Here is a 15498-nt window from a genome sequence, read left to right as displayed (position 1 = left end):
AGAGGGACTGGAAGCTAGAGCCTGACCACCTTGCCCTGGCGACTTCATGATACTTTCTCCCTGATTGCCTATGCCTTACGCTGCTGCAGAGGTGGAGGGGGTTTTGTAGATCCTGCAGAACTCAAGACTTTGTATCCCCCTTCCCCCCCCTCCCCCCTCGTTTCCCTGCACTACTGCTCCTGTGTTTGACCGGCGGAGCGCCCTAGCTCCACAGATGGAACTGATTTTTCTGTTCTCTTCCTATGGATTTCCACCTGCCCATAGGCTTTGCTACCCAGCGATACACCTGTTGGTTTTCGCCCCCTACACCCGCTCAGGCGTGTGTTTGTGCCCAACTCCCCTGTTGCCCCCTGCGACTTCTGTTGGACCTGGGCCCCCGGGCCCCTTTGCTTGTCCTAGTTGTATTTTGCTGTATTTTTGCTGACTATCCTGGGGGTCCCTGGCCTCCTGATCTTGCTCTTTACCAGTCGCATGTGGGCCTGTTCTGGTTGAGGCACTTGTTTGGGAACAAGCCCGCACAAGTTGGGGTTGGTGCAGGGCAGGGAGGGGGGATTGGGGTATTACCATTGTTTACAGTTTATATTTGGTACAATCTCTATACTGTTTCTGTTCTATGCACATTGACCTCAAGTAATAACTACCTGCTCTTTTGCTGCCGTTTATTAATGCTAGTGTATGACCGTGGACTTGTTAGTTCTGTGGCCTTATTGCCTAAGATCCTGGGAGCCTCCGCTCCACGCTCCGTATTACCCCTGCCATGGCCGCATTGAAATTGTTGACGTGGAATGTCAGGGGTATGCGCGATAAGATTAAACGGACGGCTGTCTTTAATGTTTTACGCCGTGTACGGGCTGATATTATAGTACTGGTGGAGACACATTTGGAGGGCCGCGTACAACAGTCTCTCAAACGGCCCTGGGTTGGCTGGGTGCAGCACTCTGCATATAGCTCGCACTCCAGGGGTGTGGCGCTTCTGGTGGCCAAATCGGTACATTTCCAGCTCCTAGGATCTCAGGTTGACCCAATGGGTAGATATGTCTTTCTCAAAACGTCAGTCTATGGGGAATTGATGCTGCTGATGGCTTTCTATGTGCCCCCCCCCTTACTCTGCTGTGATTATAATGGAGGGATTGGCGTTTATGGCACAATGCCCGGGGGCCCGGTGATCTGGCTGGGCGACTTTAACAATGTGATGGACTCGGGTCTGGATAGATCCGGTGGCGCCTCCCAGGCGCCGCCGGGGTCGTCCCCGACCAGGTTCTCCCGATTGTTGGAGAGCTTTGGTTTGGCCGACTCTTGGCGCAGCAAATACCCCGCTCAGCGTGCGTACTCCTGTTTCTCGGCTGCACACCATTCTATGTCACGCATTGATCTGATATTGTTGTCTCGAACCCTGCTCCCCAGGTTACTGGCGGCAGGCTTCGCCCCACGGACTCTGTCTGATCACTGCCCTTATTGGATACTGTTGTCCTTGCCCTGCAATAGACCTCCCCCGGCCTGGCGCCTGAATCCCGCCTGGCTCCCCTTGGTGTCTGATGGGAACGACATTGAGGGGACCTGGACACAATTCTTTTCTGATAATGAGGGCACTGCCTCCCCGGCTGCAGTGTGGGAGGCATTTAAACTGTTCGCCAGATCCACTATGATTTCCAAAATCAAAGCTGTTAGAGCGCGGGCTGCTGAGGAGATCTCCAGGGCAACGACAAATCTAATTGAAGCTGAACAGGCCTTTATGGCGGACCCGACTCCGACACATGAATCCCAGTATAAATTGACCTCTAAAGTCCTTTCCCAACTTGAATATGAGAAGGCGAAATCTAAGATGTTTTTTCAGAAGCAGAATCTGTTTGCACATGGAGAGCGGGCGGGGAAACTCCTCGCATATTTAGTCCATTGTGAGGATAGGCCCCCGGTAGTTATTACTTTAAAGGATGACCTGGGTAATGAGATCACTGATCCTGCTGCGGTGACACGGTGTTTCCGATCATTTTTTAGTACACTTTACACCTCTAGGGCCCCCGCTGACTGCACTGACATGCATGACTTTCTGGACTCTATTGACTTTCCCACTTTGACACCCGACCAGTTGGCGACCCTCGAGGCACCCATTTCTGTGGAGGAGATTGCAGCAGCCGTGTCCAAGTTCCCTAGATCTAAGGCCCCCGGCCTAGACGGCCTCCCGATTGAATTCTTCTCCCAATATTCGGAACTCCTTTCTCCTAAATTATTGGCTTTGTTTCAATCTCTATTCAAAGATGCAGCCCTACCCCCTTCTATGCGGGAGGCGCTAATTGTGCTCATCCCCAAGCCGGGCAAGGACTTACACGCCCCAGAGTCTTACCGTCCCATCTCTTTGCTCCCAGTAGACACTAAAATCCTTGTGAAAATTTTATCCCTCCGTCTTAACAAGGTGATCCTTTCACTCATACACTCGGACCAGGCCGGGTTCATGCCTGGAAGGAACACCTCATTTAACCTTCGCCGGTTATTCATGAATCTCCAGGCACAACACGACGGAATGGGTGGCAGGGTGGTGGTCTCCTTGGACACGGCTAAAGCATTCGACTCGGTAGAGTGGCCATTTCTATGGACCTGCCTGGACCGATACGGCTTTGGACCTAATTTTATTAAGTGGGTCAAACTTCTATATAGCGCCCCGGTAGCTAGGGTCCTGGCCAACGGCTGGCAGTCGACCGCCTTCCCTTTATCCCGTGGCACTCGACAGGGGTGCCCCCTCTCCCCCCTGCTGTATGCCCTGGCCGCGGAACCCCTGGCGATGGCCATTAGAGCACATCCCGGGATTCGTGGCCTACGTAAGGGACCGCTGGAGGAGAAAATCAGCATGTATGCTGATGACACTTTGTTATATTTGGAAGACTCTCGAGAATCCCTGCTCACAGCCCTTTCTTTAATTGAACGGTACGGACGATTCTCCGGTTTTCAGATAAACTGGGATAAGTCACAAATTCTCCCGCTTGACGAGAGCCCGCAGGCGATCGCCCCCGCAAACCCGGCCCTACAATGTGTATCCCGCATTAAATACTTAGGGATTCAAGTGACAGCTAGCTCAGCAGATTATGTCCCGGATAACGTTCAACCCTTGTTCCCTCTGCTTAAGGCTAAAATTCAAGTATGGTCCAAATTACCTCTGGGAGTGATGGGTAGAGTCAATTTAATTAAAATGATTCTCCTTCCCAAAATTCTCTATGTTGTATGGCACTCTCCTATTTACCTGCCACTCAGGCTGTTTAAGCAGATGGAATCACTCCTCAAGACCTTTGTTTGGGGTGCTAACCGGCACAAGATCTCCTGGCGCAAACTCAAGAATCCTACAAATCTAGGGGGGTTGGCCCTGCCGGATTTTAATCTGTACTATCTGGCAGCTCAGTTGTCCCAGTTCTTTCACATAGATAAAACGGATAGAGAACGCTTCTTGACCCTGCTCTGCCCTGGGTGGGCTCATCCCCTCGGGGACCCCCTCCTAGTTATCCTTAGGGGCGTCAGGGGCTCGCCGGAGCCCCTGTGCCCCAGATCTCTTCTATATCACTGTTGTCGGATCTGGGAGGTGGTAGCGTCCAGGCTTCGGTGCCCTCCATTCCACACATTCACCCCTCTGTGGCATAATAGTACATTGCGTGAGTTCCTCTCCATCCCTGACCTGTCGGTATGGAGTGGGAGGGGTATTTTCTCCTTAGCCATATCTCCACGACCACTGGTCTACGGTCTTACGAGACCTTGCGAGACCAGTTTGCGCTCCAGGGCCCCATGCACTACAGATACTTACAGCTCTCCCATGCCTATAGATCTCAATTCCCTGACGGCCCTCCTGAGATAGAATCGGTTACCACCCTTGAGATTGTTAAAAGTACAGAACCCAGTCACCTCATTTCCATGTTCTACTCTGAACTTCACACACCTTCCTCGACTACTTTAGCTTTTGCACTTAAGACCCGCTGGGAGCGCAGTGTGGGGGCCATGGAGGATGAGGAATGGGAGGATGCCCTGGAGACGTGCCGCAGAGTGTCGCCAAAACTGTCGGATCGCCTAACCCAGACCTTTATAATACACCAGGCTTATCTCACCCCACTTAGACTGTCCAAATATCACCCTGACTTGGTCCCCTCTTGTCCTATGTGCGGAGACCCTGATGCTTCCTTCTTTCATCTATTGTGGAGCTGTCCCCAATTACAGACTCTATGGCAACAAGTAGTCACATTTCTGCATGACAAAATGGGGTCTCCTCTACAACTCTCTCCTAAGGAGTGTCTCCTGGGGGTCTATCCGGATGGAGAGATGCCCAAATCCACTGTCATATTTCTTCAGGAAACTTTGTTTATAGCACGTAAATTGATAGCCAGGCGGTGGATGAGACCTACTCCTCCTACTCTAGGATTGTGGATTAAGGAAATTAATAGTGTCATCCCATTTCATAAACTTTTATATAAACATAGGGGGTGCCATCAGAAGTTCAACAAGATTTGGGACAAATGGGTGCAGTGCCCTGATACGGCTCAGTAGTGAAGTGGGTAACTACTTTATGCTGACCGCCCCTGTTAAACCAATATTGTCTGCTTGAGTGTTGGGCCGACAGAAAGTAACTGACTACTGCCTTATTTTTACTATGTCTGCTCTGTTTCTAAGTGTTAATCACTGTGTATATTTGTATTTTTGTACCCCTGTGTGTTATGAATCTGATCGCAGTTTCAATGCACGGTTTATTTTTGTATTGTACCAAAAGTTTCAATAAACCTCACTGTTTTAAAAAAAAAAAAAAAAGCATAAAACAAAACTTTACTAGACATCAAAATACATACATTTCCTTACACATAAAATGTACCATAAATGTTACACAAAATGCCACAACTTAAACATGCACTCCTATTCCCAATATCCCAAAATATCAAATAATATTTTTGGCAGTTGAATGTCCTCAGCTTACACTGGATAGCTGGTGGAACAGGACAATAAGAAATCCTGGCTGCATGCTTGGTCTTTCCACAACTCCAAAAAAACATCCTATTCCTCATGCTATGAACTCTTTTTATAGTCCTGTATACCAGAGACCACCCACAGGATGTAATCATGCCTCTTGACCACTCACATTTCATTTTGTAGATGAGGTCAGCAACACATGGTTTCACTTCCCTCCAAAACCACATGGTCAATGGGATATGCAGCAGCCATCTTTAAATAAACAACGTCAAAGCTCACTAAAGTACCTGTGGGTGAGAGATATTATTACACATGTATAGAGACATTTGTCATGAATAAGTTAAAAAAATATCCACAACGGATACACTTCTAAATGAAAATTATAATGTATAGGTGTAGACACATAGTTGTGATGTTCTTAGTAGACTTTTTATTAACGCTTTTAGAACTTGCTGTTGCCGTTTTAGTGGTCCTATTAACTAAACTTTTTTTTTCTTTCCTTCAGACCCTACCTGGCTTTCTACTAATCTGGGTATACTGACATGTATTGAGTGCTCAGGAATTCACAGAGAACTTGGAGTGCATTACTCCAGAATACAGTCCCTAACACTGGATGTCCTGGGAACTTCGGAACTGCTGGTATGACATGGTGATACTTCCAGTATGATTACTATCATTGGATTCCTGTCCTTTATAAATGTCTGCGTTTTTGTAATTATAGATGTTAAACGTCCTCCCTGTAATGTCCTTTAGTATGTCTTGTAAATTATGTACAGTATAGTATAATGTAGTTCCTCCTGTAAAGAGAGTAAATTTACTGAGAAATTCATTGCCTATATAAATAAAAATTCAGACACTTGGGGGTGTTTTAAGGGTGTCATAGACACCCTTTAGAACTCGGAGTGCAGCACCAAAGGTGTCAGTGTTTGTTCCCAATTCATGTACCTAAAGTGTATTTAAATCAATCCGCGCTGCCAAAAAATATTCAATTTAAAACCTCCTAATTGGTGTAAACCTAAATGAATATAACAAATTGTGTACCAAAGCACAAAAGAGAAAAATTCTCATGTGTTGCCAGCTAAGAACACTAATCAAGGTGTTTTCACCCTCAGAATTAAATACTTATACCATACAGTGAAGCACAACACTTTTCATGTGTAAATTAACATAAAGTCCATAGATAAACTATATGCAAATCATAAATCAATCAAATTAAACAGTCCAGCACCCAGTGCTCTGTGTCTCCAAAAATAGCCTCTCCAAATCTTCTTGTGACAAGTGTTTATCCACCACCACATGAAATGCCTACTCGTCTCTTACAGAATAATCAAACGCTCATCACCACTATCTGACTGATGTCAACCTCTCATGGAAGAGACCCGCTCACTCCCTTCTTCAACTCCTGGGGGTTGAGTCCATCTCCTCTGTAGACACCACCATATATTATAAGAAACAAAAGGGCAACTCCATTTCAAACCGGTTTATTATCCCCCACTATTAAAAACACTTACACTTAAAACTTAAAACAACTCGTCAGCCAGCTCACCACTACAATCTCCGCTGCAGCAGTGGCGTGACATCACGGGCTCGGCTCCTCCATCCCAACGTGTTGCGCCCTCATATTGGCTTCCTCAGTAGGCCTTTTGGAGACACAGAGCACTGCATGCTGGACTGTTTAATTTGATTTTATAATTCATGTACCTTTTAGAGGCCCGTACATGAATTTGTCTGTGTCTGCACTAAGATCAGAGTGGACACACCTTCCTCAGTGCACTCCCTCCCTCCCCAGTAATTGCGCCCACCGCACTGATAGGTGCATGTCTGAGGAGTTTTGTACTGGGTTGAGCAGAACCTGATGGAGAATCATCTTAATCGGGTCTGCTTTTTAGTTGACAGCATACGGCAGTGGGGGGGGTCCATAGCCACTATTCAGGGCCTTGACCTCCTGTATGCTAGCTCAGAGTTTATCTTAATATTGGCCAGTTTCCTAATCTGAGATCTGGTCGTAATTCTTTAAGAATTTGTTGCTGTGGTAGCGACAGGTTCTTAATGTGATGGTAGTAAGAAATTCTTGAATTCTCAGGATGTGTCTGTAAAGTTACTGACACTGGTGCAAATGCCTGAATTGCATGTAGTTTTTCAGATATACTGCCAAAAATTTATCATTAGGGCTATTTTGAATTTTCCTGACAGTGTATTAAAAAATGTCAAAAAACAACAAAGAAAATTCTTAGCTCACTTGGCAGTCTGCAACAAACCGAATTGTCCTGTCTAACAGTTCACGTTTAAATCCAGAGGTTTAGTTTGCAAATACATGCTAGAGCTACAGAGGTCACATCCCGGCACCCCATTATACTGCAATCCTAACTCTCTAACATTTGAGAGCCTCCAAATTGGAGAACATCTGTAATAATGGATAGATAAGGGGAAGTATGCCTGGATGGAGCCCACCCCCTCCTTAAATGTATAGGAAATACACTGGACACCCAGCAATAGCACAATGGTAGTGAAGGTATCCAGTGTGCCCCCTCACCAATGCACCAACAGTACAAACAAATGGCCACCGCCCAAGGTATAGGTTTGGTTGGTTACCATTTGTTTGTTCTAGTCATAAATGTCACAGATCCCTATTATACATTTATAGCCTTAGCCAATAAAGAGCTCTAATTCTTACATGCAAAATAAGAGGATTAGATGATGATGGATGCCCTCCTGCCAGAAAGTGAGGCAGGATCTATCTAAGTTTCTGCAGCTTCCAATGCACACTGTGAGAAACTTTGCAAGACTGAAAGGCTGAAGTTCGGCTTTAGAGCTCCTGCTGCCCAACCTTCCTGCATCTTTCCACTAGTGGGATTTCTGTACCCCAGCCTTGCTCACCTGGTTTATATTACAAGGAAGTCTTGTTATTTATTTTTTATTGTGAGACCATGGGAAGGCATAAAGCTGGAAAATTTAAAGTAGAGATCTGCCTCTGCAGTCCTTTGGAAACACATTGCAGTCTTTGGGTTATGAAAAATATAATTAGACTAATGTTTTTTTGTAGAACTGGCTCATGTATTGATTAGTGCAGGACATTTACAAATGTTTAAAAATGTTGCCCCTAAGAGATTTGATGAGCAGTCTATTTGGGTGTGCTTAAATTATTTTTCTTCCTCTAAAAATTGTTGAGTTTGAAAATCACTGTTTATCACATTTGCTGAACTTGTTTTTAAAAGTGTTGAACTTATTTTCCAGCTTGCCAAAAACATTGGGAATATAGCATTTAATGAGATCATGGAGGCCGGCCTGCCTGCTGACGATACTGTGAAACCTGTATCCAGTAGTGACATGTGAGTTACAGTGAGATCACACTCACATAAACACCCAGAATTCCAGTGTTTCCATATCTGCTCAACAAACATCTAACAATTTGTTATAGAAGAATGTAATAGAAAGTTCCTTAGAGGATAACTACATTATTAGAACAGATGATGTGGTATTTAAAACAGCCCCCTTCCCCTGCCCAGGGGCCCAATAAGGGACATAGGCTTGCCTATTTGTTGAGGACTGTGTGGGGGTATAGTCTTACACAACCCCAACTTTATGCATCCCAATTCCCAGAAATATTTCAAATGAAAGAATGATGAATACATATTTCTAGTGCTTATTTAGAGTGTTTGCTATATAGTTTACTTGAAACTAATTTGTAGATTATATTATTACATTTTACACATGAGCTGTGCTGCATGTGCATTATCATACACCATGTTCATATGGTATACTGGTGGTCATCTGCATATACATTGCAGTCAGCATTCTTGCTCAACAAATGCTGGCTGAATGTCACTTTTTTTTATACAAGACCCACTTTAGTATAGGCAGAATAAGAATCATTATCAAACCTTAAACTGACTATAATTTGCCTCTTGTTATTTCTCAGGACACACCTAGACTGTTGTGGGCAGCAGCATTTAAGGGGGGTTAGGGCTTGCAAGTTTGCACAGAGGATTCACAAGTCTCTATGCAGTTGAGAATATACAGAGCCATCACGTTTATTTGCAAGTTTCTGTTCCATTGAGCATACTGTCCATTGAGGTCTCTGAGGGTGGAGTCTGAAAGAGCCGTGTCATTCATGTCTTGGTAGTCCTAAACAATATCCTTTGCCCTGTGTCTGAGCATGCTTGTGTTTGCAGTGCCACAACATTTGTAAATCTACTGGTTATCCATAATTGATACCTTTATACCCGTTTCATTGTACTTCTTTTTTCCTCTTTTTCAGGAATGCTAGGAAAGATTATATTACTGCAAAGTACATTGAGAAACGATATGCAAGGAAGAAATATGTTGACAATGCATCTAAACTGCACGGTCTGTGTGACGCCGTCAAAACCAGAGACATATATGCACTTGTGCAATTGCACGCTGATGGTGTGGACCTTACAGAAACCATTCCACTAGCTAATGGCCATGTAAGTGCACCTACCTTTTTATTGTCTGCAACTGTGTAGCGCTGATATATTCTGCATCAGTTTCAGTCCCTACAAGTCTAATGTCCCCAACACATCCAAACATGCAATGTCCAGTATAGTCCAGAACTATCTTACCAGTAGTTAGTGATGTATCACTTTTTGGAATATATATATATATATATATATATATATATATATATATATATATATATATATTTTTTTTTTTTTTTTTATCTTTATCGTACAGTGCAAAACACAGGAATAATTTTGAAGACCATGGATTATATGATGCTAGATTTAGGTGATGGGATACTGGCAAAAGCTTTGTCTGGGTCCACCCCTATAGAATCCATATAACCCTGCCCACACTCAGAAAGGTCATCCCTTATTCTAGCTAGACATCCTATACAGTTAACAAAAATATATTTGTAAATACCGTTACTTCATCAATAAAGAGGCATTCCTGTGGTGCAGTGTGGTTGGTTCTTCCTGAAAAATATTTTTCTCTTTTGTTTGAAGGACACAGCTCCTGATTCTTCATAACCATTGGGTTATACTGCCTCCTACAGGAGTAGGACACTAGGCAGGAAAAAGCTTGACTACGCCTATGGGCAGTCCCAGGGGGTATACACCCACTCTCAGCTATAGATTTTTTTTTTTCTTTCTGCCTAGTCAGGAGTAAGGACCTAGTTCCTTGCTGGGATCTCTGGTCCTGGCAATTTTTTTTTTCTTTTTAAATGGAATTTTTTCCTATCTTTGTTTTGTTCCTGTGAGAATTTACAATCAATAGCCGGACTGGGCGATCTAGATCGAGAGGGTCCCCCCCAGTTTGGCCAGCGACATAGTCCCACGGGGGCTGGCCTGCGAGTTAAACGTCTCTCGCGAGGACGCATACGACCTGGCCTCGACCCGAGTTGCAGCTTTTCTCCTGGCCGACAGCACCCACATTATGATGCGATGGTCTGTCTGAAGCGGTGCCCACCCTGTTCTTGTTGGGGTAAGTAGCTGTCCCCTTCTACTCTTCCCCACAGCCTCTCTAAAATTTCGGTGGTCACTGTGGGTCTGTTGCCCCCCCCCCCCCCAATCCCTGGGTGAGGTATGAGCTGGCTGTTGCTCCATGCTCTAAAGGGGGGCTGGTTGGAGTTGCTGCTGACCGGTTTTCCTGGTGCGCAACGGGGGATTGAGCAGGGTTCCCTGCCACCCTGGGGGTTAGTGACTAGGGCAGGGATGTCCTCTGGGCTCCCTGTGGTGGTTGTTGGGCTGGGGGAGCGGATAGTTTAGCATCCGCAGGTACGCGCCTCATGCGGCCATATCCGGACAAAAATGTAGGCCGCGGCTTTGCTTCCTACTAGTCAGAAACTACGTGAGGCAGTCCCTGTGAGGATGGCTGAAACCACTGCCTCCCTTTTGGACATCCACCCTCCCCTCCGCTGCCCCTGGGTAGTCGGCTCCGCTGGGGCACGCGTCAAAGCGGTTGGGCGCCCACAAAAATATAGGCCACGGCTATATGTGACTTCTTGGCTGTGGAATGCCAGGTGCCGAAGGATGGCGGTTTGTCTGTGATTCCTACGCTGTTGAAAGCTAGGAAATCTACTTCTAGGAAGATCTACCATCGTACGTGGAAGACGTACATTGCATGGTGTAAGTCTCTTGGGGTTCATCCTCGCTCCTTCTCGGTGGATCGGATCTTAACCTTCCTTTAACGGGGGATTGAGCAGAAATTGGCCTCAAGTACCATCAAAGGACCAGGTATCAGATTTGGTGGTCTTTTTCCAACGGCCTTTTGGCCTCACACTCCCTGGTGCATACCTTTTCTTCAGGGTGTACGACATTTGGTTCCTTCCCTCCTGGGATCTTAATGTGGTGCTTTCAGCTCTCCCAAATCCTCCCTTTAAAAATATTCGGGAGGTTTCCCTGCTTGCGCTGCTTGGAAGGTGGCCTTTTTTGTTGGCTATCACCTCTTTGTGCAGGGTGTTGGAATTGGCGGCATTGTCCTGTTGTTCACCTTATTGGTGATTCACAAGGATAAGGTGGTGCTTCGCTTCCATTATTCCTTCCTAAGATGGTCTCTGACTGTCATTTTGAATAAAGACATTGTGTTGCCTTCCCTGTGTCCCAGGCTAAACATCCGAAGGATGTGCTTTTTTCATTGGGACGTCCCAATGAATAAGAAATTCAGGAGCTGTGTCTGTCAATGAACGAAACAGAAAATGGGATTTTGGACTTACAGTAAAATCCATTTCTCTGATGTTTGACAGACACAGCACCCATCCCTCTGTGGAGTTGTCTTTCTTCTGGCACAGCTTGTAACAAAACTGAGTGCCTATATCCGAGAGTGGGTGTATAAACCCTGGGACTGCCCATAGGCGTAGTCAAGCTTTTTCCTGCCCAGTGTTCTACTCCTGTAGGGGGCAGTATAACCTGATTGTTAAGAATCATGAGCTGTGTCTTTCAATGAACATCAGAGAAATGGATTTTACGGTAAGTCAAAAATTCAATTTTTGTGGAAGGGCAATGCTGGCTCCACAACCTTGCCACTGGGATCACCTTGCTGGATTATGTTATCTATCGTAATGTGGCCTTAAAGTGTGGAAGGTGGTTCTGGATATATAATACTTGATAATACAAGAATGTAATTAATGGACTGGTGAGCCTGGAGTTTGAATTTAACAAAGTTGCCCCCTTTCAATGCAGAGAGACCACAGCGTGCCTCCTTTCAATGCAGGGAGACCACAGCGTGCCCCCTTTCAATGCAGGGAGACCACAGCGTGCCCCCTTTCAATGCAGGGAGACCACAGCGTGCCCCCTTTCAATGCAGGGAGACCACAGCGTGCCCCCTTTCAATGCAGGGAGACCACAGCGTGCCCCCTTTCAATGCAGGGAGACCACAGCGTGCCCCCTTTCAATGCAGGGAGACCACAGCGTGCCCCCTTTCAATGCAGGGAGACCACAGCGTGCCCCCTTTCAATGCAGGGAGACCACAGCGTGCCCCCTTTCAATGCAGACTCACCACAGCGTGTCCCCTTTCAATGCAGACTGACCACAGCGTACCCCCTTTCAATGCAGACTGACTACAGCGTGCCCCCTTTCAATGCAGAGAGACCACAGCGTGCCCCCTTTCAATGCAGAGAGACCACAGCGTGCCTCCTCTCAATGCAGAGAGACCACAGCGTGCCTCCTCTCAATGCAGAGAGACCACAGCGTGCCTCCTTTCAATGCAGAGAGACCACAGCGTGCCTCCTTTCAATGCAGAGAGACCACAGCGTGCCCCCTTTCAATGCAGACTGACCACAGCGTGCCCCCTTTCAATGCAGAGAAACCACAGCGTGCCCCCTTTCAATGCAGCATGACCACAGCGTGCCCCCTTTCAATGCAGACTGACCACAGCGTGCCCCCTTTCAATGCAGACTTCGAGTCTTCCCACGTCCCGCCTCCTCCTCGGCCAATGGCATTGGCCAAGGAGGAGGAGGATCCGTGAGACAATAGCGAATTTTCATTCGCTATTGTCACACAAATGGGCGGGCTCGGGGCGCTCTGCTCTGCGCCCCGGGTTCACCCTTTTCGGAGACTCAGTGTCAGGACGGAGCCATCTGCTCCTTCTGACACAGCGGCACAGGGGGGGGGGGGCGCAACTATTGTGCAGGCCGGACGTAACGATCGTGCGGGCCGCAGGTTCCCCACCCCTGTTATAAACACTAGAATCCAGAATGATTTGTGAGTCCATCATGGCATTCTAACCCTTGTACAGGGCTCTGAGTGCTAACCATTAGGCCACCGTGCTACCACACATATTCATGAGAAAATTAGCAGCAAATCTGTAATCTAGCTTGTGTTGTAGAACATCTATCTTTGGCATTGCTGAAACTTTGATATAGAAGATCCACTGTGTGTGTGTTATATTCCACAAATTGACCAGACTGCACGCAATCACTGTCTAATAGGTGGTTATTGAACAGTTAGCCAGGATGCCTGTCTGGATAAAGATAGCTGATTGTGACTTTGTTTTCTAGGAACATGGGGAGACGGCCCTACATCTAGCTGTTAGATCTGTAGACCGCACTTCCTTGCACATAGTTGATTTCCTAATGCAAAATTGGTAAGTATAATCCAGCTTGTAGTATTACATTAGACTTACAGCATCACTGCAATACAAGACTTTCAGTATAACTACAGCAATAATGACGTTAAAGTAGAACTATAGGCAAAAGTTTTTTTCTTATTTTGGATAGAGTATAGAAGGGTTGTAACCCCTGTCAGATTTTTTTTTTTTTTTTGCCATCTGTGTCCCTTTGCAGGGATATAGCCAAACAGGAAGTAAGAGTAAATCCCTGCAAATTAGGTGAATTCCTTGTGTCCCTATTGGAAGATTTCCCCTCTATTACTTTTCTGGGGACAATTTTCTTGTACCTTTCACTTTCAAAGATGATGGTAAACAGGACAAATAGGGTGAATCTCCTGAACGGTGGGGGGGTTTAGCAGACGTCATTAAAAACTGACCGGTGTCCTAAACCCTCTGCACTCTATTCAAGACTAGAAAAAAAAAAGTTCTGCCTATAGTTATACTTTAAGTAGATGATAGGCAGATTATGTCTGGGTGAACCAGGTACAATTTTTGCAGTCGTTGAAGCACATTTCAACTATCACCTGTTATATATCACATGATATTGCTGCTACCAATGGTTACTATGCAGGGTGCAAGGGTTGTATATTCCCAGATTCAGAGAGGGCTCATCTACATTAGAATTCACACAGCAGGCACTGGATGGAGGGAGGAGCCTGCTAATGGAGCTGATCCCGACGGCCTGCTGAGTCTCTGAGCCACCGCCCAGAGAGATGTGAGGGAATGCTCTCTCACCTAGCCTCGAGGCCTGCCTAGCTGGATCCCGCTGCCCCCCCACCCACCCCGCTACCCGGAGGCCCCGACCCGGTCCTGGTTGCCGACCCCCCCCGAGGCTTGGAGGAGGGAGAACGAGCACCCTGGGTCCCTCCGGGAGACTGGAATCGGCTGTGTATTGGAGAGGTGGCCGCCGAGTGCAGGAGCTGCTGAGAAGCTGGGAGAGCCGGCGTCCAGGATCAGGAGAGAAGGTTTGATTGGAGTGAACACCGTCGAGGGGCCAGTGCTGGAGGGATCCAGTCTGGAGAGACCCAGCAACATTGGATATCGTAATCATCCCCACCATACCACTCTACAAGGGACGCCACAGATTAGCCGAAGGGGACTGGTGAGAGGGGAAACCCCCCAGAATTTTCATATGAACGATATCAAAACAGTCTTTCTTAAAAATACTATCATCATTTTGGAGTGTATAAATTAAGAGCTAATGTGACTGTGATGGAAAAATGGTGTGGGACCCTGCTTGCTTGAGTGCGAGAGAAACCCCCAGAGAGGTTGTACGTTTATTTTTTAACATCAGCTCTTCTTAAAAAGCACTGTCTTATTATCATCTGAGTATGTAGCTTAATAGAACAGAGGGACTAATCTGAAAAAAGTGCGGGACTATGCTTATTTAAGCGAGAGGGGAAATCCCCTAGAACCCCCCTGCGTTGGATCATAAAATCAACCTTCCTTGAAGCACTGTTAAATTATCACCCAGGAGTATATGTCTTAAAGAGTCAATGAGACTGTTGAGAAAAAATGTGCGGGACTCTGTTTACCAAAGTATGAGGGGAAACCCCTATAGAATTGCACTACATTTGATCTCATTCCTAGTCCTTCGTGAAAGTATCAGTATATTTTCATCTATGAGTTTATAGGTTAATGAGTCAGAGGGATGGTTCTGAAAATTGTGCGGGACGCTGCTTACTTATGGTAGAGGGGAAACCCCCCAGGATTCTATTCCACATGATCTCAATATCAGCCCTCCTTGAAAGTACTGCTGGATTATCTTTCATGAGTGTATAGCTTAAGAATTGTTGGGACTGTTTGGAAAAAATGTGTGGGACTCTGCTTACTTATATAACTTAAGAGCTAATGTGACTGTGATGGAAAAGTGGTGTGGGACCCTGCTTGCTTGAGTGCGAGGGAAACCCCCCAGAGAGGTTGTACGTTTATTTCTCAACATTAGCTCTTCTTAAAAAGCACTGTCTTATTATCATCTATGAGCATGCAGTTTAATAG

General features: G+C 46.1%; 1 protein-coding gene across 2 annotated transcripts in view; it reads left to right on the top strand.

Annotated features, from left to right (window-relative positions):
* ASAP2 (ArfGAP with SH3 domain, ankyrin repeat and PH domain 2) overlaps window positions 1-15498 on the top strand; it is a 460853-nt gene that overhangs the window by 369421 nt on the left and 75934 nt on the right. For both annotated transcript variants that reach the window (XM_082252497.1, XM_082252496.1), the window contains exons 15-18: window positions 5438-5571; window positions 8167-8261; window positions 9191-9380; window positions 13391-13476. In XM_082252497.1, the coding sequence (XP_082108623.1) occupies window positions 5438-5571; window positions 8167-8261; window positions 9191-9380; window positions 13391-13476 (505 nt within the window). The remainder of the gene's footprint in view (window positions 1-5437; window positions 5572-8166; window positions 8262-9190; window positions 9381-13390; window positions 13477-15498) is intronic.

This window comes from Pelophylax lessonae (assembly GCF_965119305.1).
Source record: "Pelophylax lessonae genome assembly, chromosome: 3".
In the NCBI taxonomy this organism is placed as follows: Eukaryota; Metazoa; Chordata; class Amphibia; order Anura; family Ranidae; genus Pelophylax; species Pelophylax lessonae.
This window is presented reverse-complemented; position numbering and strand designations above follow the sequence as displayed.